We start from the raw sequence: 9,882 nt of genomic DNA, 5'->3' as shown, positions 1-9,882 counted from the left end.
CAGGCTGGGGTGCTTTGTGTGATTTTTTTTTTTCTTCCAAAATGAAAGCAACCTAGCAACTGTGCCAGTTAATAATAAAATTAGAAATATAATTACATAATTGACTTGCTTTCATGGAACACTTGCTACAAACATTAGTGAACTGCAGTGTAATACTGCATATGCAAATGCTCATTACTAAAAGCCTGTAATATTCATGGTTTTGCCTGGCTGTTGGTGCCTGTATTATGACACTTAATAATCCTGAATGTAGTTGGTTCATTTTAACAAAAAATGACATTGATCCAATAAATACAATATATTCCTCTTTAAAATTAGATATAACTTATATATCTCGCTGAATGTATTTTCAGTAGTCAGGGATGAAGAAACAACTCACTGATTTTGGACAATTTGCCTTCTATCTTAGCTGCTGCTAAAGCAGCTATTTTCATTGCTCACATTCCCAGAAGAGTACCGCTGGTTCCTCTTCATCAGAGGAACTCAATTACTGTCCTTTTCTAGGATGCCTCGAGAAGTGAGGGGTGGAAGCAACGTGTCTTCCAGGGGCTGGGATTCCCTTTGTGGGTCTTTCCAGGTAGATTTCTTCACAACTGGCAAGATGAGGTTATTTATTCTCAACAAAATTGTTCAGGCTTAGCCCCACTAAATTTTCGTAATTTGAATTTTTACAGTCTGGTAAATGTCGTGCTAGACGATCTTAAGGCTATGTGTATTTATTTAGAATGACAAAATATGATGATAAAGGTTTTGTGGTAGCAGACATAAATTGTATGGAATTAAAATTTTACCTGATGTTTGTCTTGCCTGCAGAGTGCCTCCTAGCTCTGAGGAATGAGTTTCTCCTCCCTGACCTCGCTGGAGAGCCAGTTTGTAATGGGTCTTTGGACTCATTTGCATTAAACTGGGTAAAGGATTTTCATGAGCACCAGAGGCCGCCGAATTGCTACATGCAGGAAAGCACGTGTTGGGGAAAACAAGATGCCCACAAAATGGGTAAAAGAGCACAAATGAGCCAACAAAAGCGAGTCGTAGACAAAAGAGCTGAAACGGTAGCGTTAGTGCTGCCGGTGCCGTCGCTGTGCTGCCAGACCCACGTCATTGCGCGGCAGGGTTTCAAAGCCGGGCTCTGCCGTGCTGCTGAATCCTGCCGGGGCACAGGCGGCATTTTATCTGTTTCCTAGGGGCTAAGGCAGCCTCGCCTCGCCTGGAACTACGGCGGGCCTGAGTTTTACGATAACGAATCTAGAGCGGCTATGTTCATAAGGACAAGCTGCTCCCATCGCTAAGCAATGGTATTTGCCCGCATGGAAGGCCGGGGGTGGCCGCGGGGTGTGTCACCTGCGGCGCGGCCCAGCTCAGCCCCCGCGGCTGGGGCGGGCCGCGGCTGCGCCCTGACAGTCGCGCCCGGCTGCAGACGCCGCCATGTTGTGCCGTTTCGCCGCCGCGAGCAGGTGAGAGCCGCGCCGCGCCGGGGAAAGCGCGGGGCCGGGCAGAGCCCCGCGCCAGGAGGCGGCGGCTGCACCGTCCTTGCCCTCTGCAGCCGAGCCGGGGACGGGACGGCGGGAGCGGGGGAGGAGGCGGCGGGAGGGTCGTGTTGTCGCCCCTCGGTGTCTGCCCCCCGCCATTTCGCGCGCAGGGAGGTCGCGCTACCGCCGGCTGCCCCGCCGGGTCGGCGCTGGCCCGGGCGGGGACTGCTGCCGGTGTCCTTGAGGGCTCTCAGGTTCTGCCCCCGCCGTCCGCCGAGGAGCTCTGGCGGCCTGACACGGTGCTGGCAGACACTCTTGTTTCTGCTGGCCGGGGTCGCCGTTCTCGGCTGCTCTTCAGGGTCCCGAGGGCTTCGCTCGCGGTGTGTCCCTGGCCTATGTCAAGGTCACCAGCGATGCGGCGGCGGCCCTCAGAGCTGACCGTCCCGCCGGCCCGGCGAGTCTCCTCTCGTCCTGGCCCTTGTGTCGCATGACAAGTGCGAGGTGTTAAAATGGGGAAGGGTAACACAACCTGCGCGGTGTCTGTGCCGGGCATCGCGGCTGTGACGCCCCCTGTGGCTTCCCGGTACGCCGTGTGGGGACAGGGAAACACGTCTGTGTAAGTGCTGGAGAGATTCAGTCCTGGAAACCCGTGACTGCGCAGGTTTTTTAGCACTTCCCAGTGCACAGACCTTGTGGATAGCGAGGGAAGGACGCTTAGGTGACATCTTTGCTTCTATTTTTAATGAATAAAGATTAGGTGAAGCTTTGAATGTCATCAGGTTACTACTGGCTTTTCATTGCTGTCCCTGCTTTTCCTCCACGTGCATGCTTGGGAGGATACATGAGTCTCTGCAGGGCCTGGAGGCTCGGATTGAGAAGCAGCAGCTTCACAGTGCAAAGCCCTGGTTATGTGACCTTGGTGTGAATTCATCTTTGCAGTTAAGCTGCATAGTATGCCTGCTTTAAACTCTTGAGAAGTGGAAATATTATTTCCTTGGCTGAGATATTATCCCAGGTATTTAAAGGAGCTGATCAGAACAGCAGTGTATGCAGTCTATTTCACTGGTGAACCCCAAGTTTTACTGAATAAAACTGCTTCTTTCTGTTGTTTTTTTTTCTCTTCTAGAAGCAGTGCCAAGTTGGTAGCACCCTTGGGGTGCTTGGTTTCTAGGCAAAAGCACACTCTTCCTGACTTGCCATATGACTATGCTGCTCTGGAACCTCATATTAATGCAGAGATCATGCAGCTGCACCACAGCAAGCATCATGCCACCTACGTGAATAACCTGAACGTGGTCGAGGAGAAGTACAAAGAGGCAGTGGCAAAAGGTTTGTATCTCCACAGTCAACAGGTGAGGTGGAAGCTAATTGGCATAGATGATACAGAAGAACAAAATAAAAAAAGAAGCAAGATAAATTCTTTGAAAAGCTTTGGATTATGTCCAAATAATTGGATAATTGGAAATCGAATGTAAGTAAAAAGCATGAATTCTGTTCTCTGTAGTGCTGTAAAACTAGAAGATTTGTCGATTGTTGTGGGTTTAGTCCATACTCCATTAGTAACTTAACCTGAACAAAGACTGAGTCAGTAGGAAATTGCAGTCATTTTGCTGAACAAGTACTATGCAATAAAAAGTTAGTGGCAAAGTTAGATAAAGTGAAAAATGCGTGCCTTGATAGTTTTCACATCAGATGCTCTGCTCAGTCTTTGTAAATAATCTCACTTGCCTGCAATTGAGGTAAGACAAACATGTTGTTAATGTATACAACACAAAGTGCAGAGACCTGAATTTGGGTGTAAGTTATATCACTGGGTCAAATTAAATGGTTGTGTAGGTGACAAGCCCATGTGAGACAGGAAAATATGCAGGAAACCATCATGGAATTTTTTGTTAGGATCCCAAAATTCGAGATACACTGCTTTTTGCAAAAGCTTTGCAGGTGTAGCAGAGCTATGCTGAAACATGAGATGTGTTTTTTCCAAACTCTGAGTCTTTCAGTTGGACTGGTAAAAGTGTGTGAAATAACATGTATGTCTTTTTAAGAAGGTGGAATATTTTCTGTTTTTTTTTTTTCTGTTGTGATGATCTTAAAAGGTATCAGTTTATCTCAGAGAAATGATTACTGTACAGACTCACTTCTGTCTGCTTGCCAGGTGGCTTCACAGTGGAATTTAATGCATGGACTTGGGTGAAAGTTGGAATTGCTGATGTCTGAGTAAACCTGAACCATGTGTCCCTTGATAGTTAATTGCCAGTGTATTTGAATAGAAAATGGGGCTTTTCAAGTACCTAAGTGAGCCTAAAAATACCTTGTGCAGTCTGAATTAATGAACTAATGAGATTCTTTTAAGAAGCAGGTTATCAGGGCTGACTGCTGCCTTGCCCTGCCAGTAGCAGATCCAGGGAAGGTGGATTCTGGAGATGTAATTAGGGCAAACACAACTGGGGAGGGAACCTGCAGTGTCAGAAGACACTGTGTGCGCTGCTGCTGTTACTGATGCGGTTAAATTACAAAAGCTTCAGCCGCTAGTGGAGGCAGAACTTCTGGTTATCAGATGCATCTGCACTGTTGTGGATCCTTTGAGTTGTTTTTTAGGAATTACAGCTTTTGATAGCATCTTATCACTTGTGTTGAAATGTTTATTACTTAGAGATTAATTTTTCCTTAAGGATTCTGCAGAGATTATTTTCCAAATGGGTGACTGACTGGTGTGGTCATGCACACCAAAGCAGACAAATAATTACTTGGGATATTGGTGATTGGGTGGTTTGTTAGTTTGTTTTTTCCTGATTGGTATGTCAATATACCATGTGCAGTATTTTGACCCTCATCAGAAGAAGTTCTAAGACCGGGACAAAGTCTGAACTGCCACCTCATTTTGTCAATATTGTTGTTTTTTCATAATAAAACTGAGCACTGCCAAAAATCTTGCTGGGCTGTGTATCAGTGTTGGGTTACATAGTGCATCTGATCACTATCTAATAACTTTTCTGGACAGCAGAACCTTGTCAATGTCTCTTGTTCAGCAATAGAAAGCAAAGTATTTTCTTCAGATTATCTTTAACATGTTTTCATTTATCTATATTTGCATAGAAAACTCAAAGCCATCCTGTTGGCTGACATTGTCAGTTCATTTGAAAATGAATTTACACTTCTGTGGCAGCGCAGGACTTTGTTTCAACATAAACTGGTCCTGACTATTGGCCCATCAAAATGTGTCAGATTTGCTAATTGAAGGATATTAACTTGAATCTCATTTTCATTGAAAACTTGTTCCTACCATAGTTTTCCCTGCTCTTCTTTGACCACCATGCAACCTGTGATTGGACTGTTACAAGGAAACAAATTATTTAAGCTGAGAACCTGAGCTGCCTACTCTCTTGAGCACCTTTGAGCTTCTTGTCTTGGTTTACTGAATTGTCCATGGATTCTGTACAAATAAATTCCAGTATACTTTTGCTGTAACTTAAGGGCAAGTTACCCCTTTTCAACTGTTTTTTTTCTTTTCCCCAATGCAGAGTTCAGCAGCACAAGTACTGTTTAAGGACAGTGGTGAAATGCTGTCTCTGGTTTCTAGGGGTCCTGAGGAGTGGGTTCTTCTAAGGAATGGTGGAAAAAAGAGTTATGGATGCATTAAAGGCTTTCTAAGTTACCTTTTGATTTCTGGCTTGCTATATGTTGTATGCCCTGGATGAACTTGAAAGTGTCATTAAGGCATGAGAAATTCAGGGAAAATGTCCCTAAGATGCCATGTGAATGGCCATGAGAGACTTCTTATCCTTAACCTGATACCTAAATCCAGCAAATAATGGTTTTACAAACAAAGCATTGGATGCTTTGTTTCAGCGCTGCACCCCTCTCTGAAGTTGTGAGGAAATGCTGAGAACATGAAATCCTGAATTAAAACCTTTGACGCCTTGTGAAGGCTGTCCTAGAACAGAGACTAGACAGAGCTAAAGTAGGAATTTATTAGAAAGCCTCAACAGATCCACCTTGAGCAGCACAGGAGCCCAGCCAGGGCTACAACCCAGGAGAACCCAAAATGGTCACCAAAAAAATGGACAGCCAGTCGCAGGGTGTCACACTTCTATAAGTTTTGGTCCATTAGCACATTGGAGTTAATTGTCCAATTACAGCATTAGCCCATGCATTCCCATCCTGCTTGTTTTTCTCTCTTTGGTCCACCATTGTTTATGTTTTTGGGCCTCAGATCTGGATCAGTTGTCCTTGGTCCCCAGCTAGAGAAGGAATTGTTTTGTCTACCTACTCTGTGAAGAGAGCTTACTATCCCCTAATGTGAAGCCCAGACCCACACACTAAAGCAGCACAAGATCTCAAAAATACAAAAGTTAAAACCTGAGGCATCACCTTGGTAACAGATTGCTTTGAGGTGCACTACTTCTTTGAGGATTGTCTTCATGTCTGTGTTGTTGAGGTGACTCAGAAAATTTCTACAACTCAGTCCTGAGAGTGGAGAAAAGAGGTCCCCTACTGATTCCTAACTAAAGAATGCATTGGAGTGGTGGAAAAAGCTTTAGAACCTTTGAAATGCTTCAGTGTTTTTAAAAGCCAAAATAGTAATGAAAAGACTTGTATTGAAGTGGTACAAGACTGTTCAGAGACACAAGGCACCAGTGAATTCTTCAAGAATTCTTCTCTGGAAATACAGAGCTGTTTGATCTTGGTTTCAGATGCAGGATTCTGTCACATGTAGCAAAATTATTTCAATCACTTTTCTGTGAGTATTCATTTCTCCCTCCAAATGAAACAAAAGATAGGAAGGAGAAGAATATTTTGTGTATGTGCTCACTGTAGTTACTGACTTTTCTCAAGCACAGGCTGTTTGCCCTGTAAATTGTTTTAAGAAGTTTAAAAATGCTTAGTTTCCAAATCATTGAGCTAATGGTTGAGTAATATTTTTGCATTGTAGTGATGATACTGACAAATTTACAAGTTCTGGGTCCTCAAAGAGTTCTGGCTGTGCTTGTTGCTTTATTCTAATGTAGAGTGGCAGTAAGTCTTAGATGTGTAGTGTGGGCTACCTGATAGTTGCAATATTGCAGATCACTTATTACAGCATAAAAATGGTCAAAGATAGTAAGTCTTCAATAAAGTTTGTCTGTGACTGTCTAAAATATGCATAACAGTACAAACTTTGTTTTCCATTGATAAGTTACATGCTTGTAGAAAGATTTTAGCTATCAGTGGAGGCCTAGTAGAAACTTACTGCCTGTTGTGGTGATGATAATGTTTTTATTTATATTTTTTATTTTCTGTATCCTTAGGTGATGTTACAACTCAGGTGTCACTTCAGCCTGCCCTGAAGTTCAATGGTGGGGGTCATATCAATCACAGCATCTTCTGGACAAACCTTTCTCCTAATGGAGGAGGAGAACCTAAAGGTTAGTGCATGTTACAGTGGTTTATTGAACAGTTTTAATTACAGGTAGAATTGATGATGTTTTCTCTCTTTGAAGGAGTCTAAAGGATCTTTATTTTTCAGAGTTAATTCACCTTTCTATGTGACAATTACCAAAATTCTGAGGTATTCAGGGGAGGTTTTGGATGTAAGCCAAAAATTTAAAAAATTAGTAATGTTCAAAATCTTTTTTAATTTCTAGAGCTGATTATGAATACACTGCAAAATACCTGGTCTCTGCTGCATATACCCTTTCCACTCTATGTACTCAATTCACAGAAAGGGAAGAAATGTGCTGCAGGCCCACCCAGCCTAGTGGCTGGAGTTATGCTCCAGTTTGGGTAGGGATAGTTCAGCAGTTAAAGCCTAAGGAATGAATCCCCCTGGGGAGGATAGAGTACTGATTCCCTAAAGTGACCTGCAATTAAAGATAAAGGCCCTTTAGTACAAATCTCACAAAAGCTGCTGTGATAAACCTGGGAGGTTTGGATTGAGGTTGATATGCTTGTGATCTTTCTGTGCTTTTTTTTCTGTTAAAGGAGAATTGATGGAAGCCATCAAGCGTGACTTTGGTTCTTTTGCAAACTTCAAGGAGAAGCTGACAGCTGTATCAGTTGGTGTCCAAGGATCAGGCTGGGGGTGGCTTGGCTATAACAAGGAGCAGGGGCGCCTACAGATAGCAGCTTGTGCAAATCAAGACCCTTTGCAAGGCACAACAGGTCAGGTTTCTTTCCTTCCCCTCTGCTTCTGTAGATTTGGTAGGCAAGTGTATGCCATCTGAAAAGTGATTTGGGAAAATGTTGAGAAGAAATTGCTGATAAATAGATGTGAAAAACCAAATGTCTCTTCTAGCAGAAGTGAAAACTCATTTTTTAGAGCAGCATTTGTAAAGCAGAACTTAAAAACTTTGAACAGCAGAATGATTAAGTGTCCTTCTAGTCCAAGGAAAAATAGATGGGCCATGTTGTGAACGTGCTTTTTGCTTGGTGAATATTTTAGCTTCAGCTTCCTTGAATTTTTGAGTAACTGGAGTAACTTGCGCATATCAAGCAATATAAGCCTTTTGCCTTCAGATTTTTTTTCTCTGGCAGAGGACCTATTCACAGCACTGTCTGTGGAAGCCCGACAGCATGAGAGGGGAAGATAAATATCATAACTCTTGTTCCTATCTAGACTGGGTTTAAAATGGAGCCTTATAATTTGCTTCCTTTATAGTTATAAGAGTAATGAGTGTCAACCAAATTAGTCTGTGATATGGTTAAGTGTTACAGCTGGAAAAGCAGCATAGGACTGGCAGTGATCTCTTTCCAATATATTCTTACTTCTTTAGAGAGACATGGAAGTGGTAATGGCAGGCTGGACAGCCTTCACAGAGGGAAGAGGTCATGATCAGTGAGAATCTGCTTGCAGTAACAGTTTGTCCAAATCATTTTGCAGATACTTTCTGCAGAATTCATAGAGAATGGCAAGGAATTTCATGTATTGCCAGCAGTCTGTGTATTGCCTATCAGTAGGGTAAAAAGAAATTACAGATTTAGTATAGGGACATAGATTATACTGGGGGTGAATTTCACCCTCCCTCCTGTGAAAATTTATCATAAAAAATTCAGTGACAAGGGTATTTTAGCACAAAAGCAAGGAGGTAATTAGGTACTTAACAAATAGCCTGTAATTAAAGTATTGGAAGCAAGCTGGCATCACAAGAAACCTTCTTAACGTAATTTTTTATGAAAGTGCTTGCATAAGCGTGCAAAAGATAGAAACCTTTCAAAAATTACTTAATCTGGTTTCAGTTATGTCTTCAAGGCAGTTCAAGAATATTTATATGTGTGTTTACCCAAATCAGCTCTTTGAGTTTAAGCTGTGTGTGTGTGTGTGTGTGAGCACAGTTTTGTAAAATACTGCAATAAAGACCAGTGTTCTGCAGAGCTCTTTGTCTTCCTGCAGCTTAAGACTCAGAAACTGGGTACAACTTGAAGATGCAATATGAAACTTTACATGTAAAGTGTGTTTTCATATATTTACCCTCTTTTTTTCACAGGTCTCATTCCTTTGCTAGGCATTGACGTATGGGAACATGCTTATTATCTTCAATATAAAAATGTTCGACCTGATTATTTGAAAGCCATCTGGAATGTGATCAACTGGGAGAATGTATCTTCAAGATATGCAACTTGCAAAAAGTAGAGTGGAATTCTTGCACAGACTACTAAAATGTCAAAAGTTCTACTCTGATACCACTCTTGTAGTAGTGCCTGTGGCTTACAAATGAATTGTTCTACTGCAGAAAGCACTTCACTCATCCAACAAAAGCATTTCATAATCAAGCAAAGTGTCTGCTTGTTTAATTCTGTGAAAGGTATTTACTTAGAGTTCTGAAGCTTTAAACTGTTGTGCAACAAAGGGAGGCACTTTAATCTGTTCCATTGCATATAGAAACATAGGTCACCTTGCTGAAGCCTAATGGATTTCCTTGTTGCACTGAAATACCTAAGTGGAAATATGTGCTACTGTTACTATAAACAAATAAAACTCAAAAGAAGAATCTTCTATAACTGTCTACAAGAGACTCTCATTTTTAGTAATATCTGGTCTAGTTACTTGATTTTAAAACAGTTGGAAGAGAAAAATGCCTTTTGTGATTTGTTATATTACCGGCTGCAGAGCTTTCTATAAAGGTAGAAAAGATAAATGGAAATAGATGTTCCTGTGCCTGCCTCAATTGACTGTCTTCAGTCATCCCTACCCCTTCCTGCATTTCTTATGTGAGGTTTTTATGTCACACTGGTGCACGAGCCCTGGAAGCATTACCTTGGGCAGAGATTACAGTACTGGCTCAGGCATAGGGCCTCAATGACAGCATGTGGCACTCATTTCAGACTAACTGTTCAGGTATGTCTCAGACCATCCTTTAGCTAAAGGGGCTGATTGCATACATATATCAAGGACAGACTGTCTCTGCACAACTGTGTTGCTGAAGCAGTAGTAACA

At 42.4% G+C, this 9,882-nt stretch overlaps 1 protein-coding gene across 1 annotated transcript; it reads left to right on the top strand.

Moving 5' to 3' along the window:
* The first annotated feature begins 1,374 nt into the window (after positions 1-1,374).
* On the top strand, positions 1,375-9,443 carry SOD2 (superoxide dismutase 2). Its single transcript, XM_058021331.1, has 5 exons — positions 1,375-1,454; positions 2,596-2,798; positions 6,758-6,874; positions 7,431-7,610; positions 8,933-9,443. Exons 1-5 carry the CDS (start codon positions 1,426-1,428, stop codon positions 9,076-9,078), a joined length of 675 nt encoding a protein of 224 aa, XP_057877314.1. The 5' UTR covers positions 1,375-1,425; the 3' UTR covers positions 9,079-9,443.
* Positions 9,444-9,882: the final 439 nt, after the last annotated feature.

This window comes from Melospiza georgiana, chromosome 3 (assembly GCF_028018845.1).
Source record: "Melospiza georgiana isolate bMelGeo1 chromosome 3, bMelGeo1.pri, whole genome shotgun sequence".
NCBI classification, from domain to species: domain Eukaryota; kingdom Metazoa; phylum Chordata; class Aves; order Passeriformes; family Passerellidae; genus Melospiza; species Melospiza georgiana.
The sequence above is the reverse complement of the archived record's forward strand: the minus strand, read 5'-3'. Positions and strand labels throughout refer to the sequence as shown.

Bases quoted from the DNA above. Each gene is read 5' to 3' on its own strand.
- SOD2 (XM_058021331.1), top strand. From the start codon at position 1,426: ATGTTGTGCCGTTTCGCCGCCGCGAGCAG. The intron at 6,875-7,430 runs GTTAGTGCATGT...TTTCTGTTAAAG, and splicing joins TGGAGGAGGAGAACCTAAAG to GAGAATTGATGGAAGCCATC. The intron at 7,611-8,932 runs GTCAGGTTTCTT...TTTTTTTCACAG, and splicing joins CCCTTTGCAAGGCACAACAG to GTCTCATTCCTTTGCTAGGC.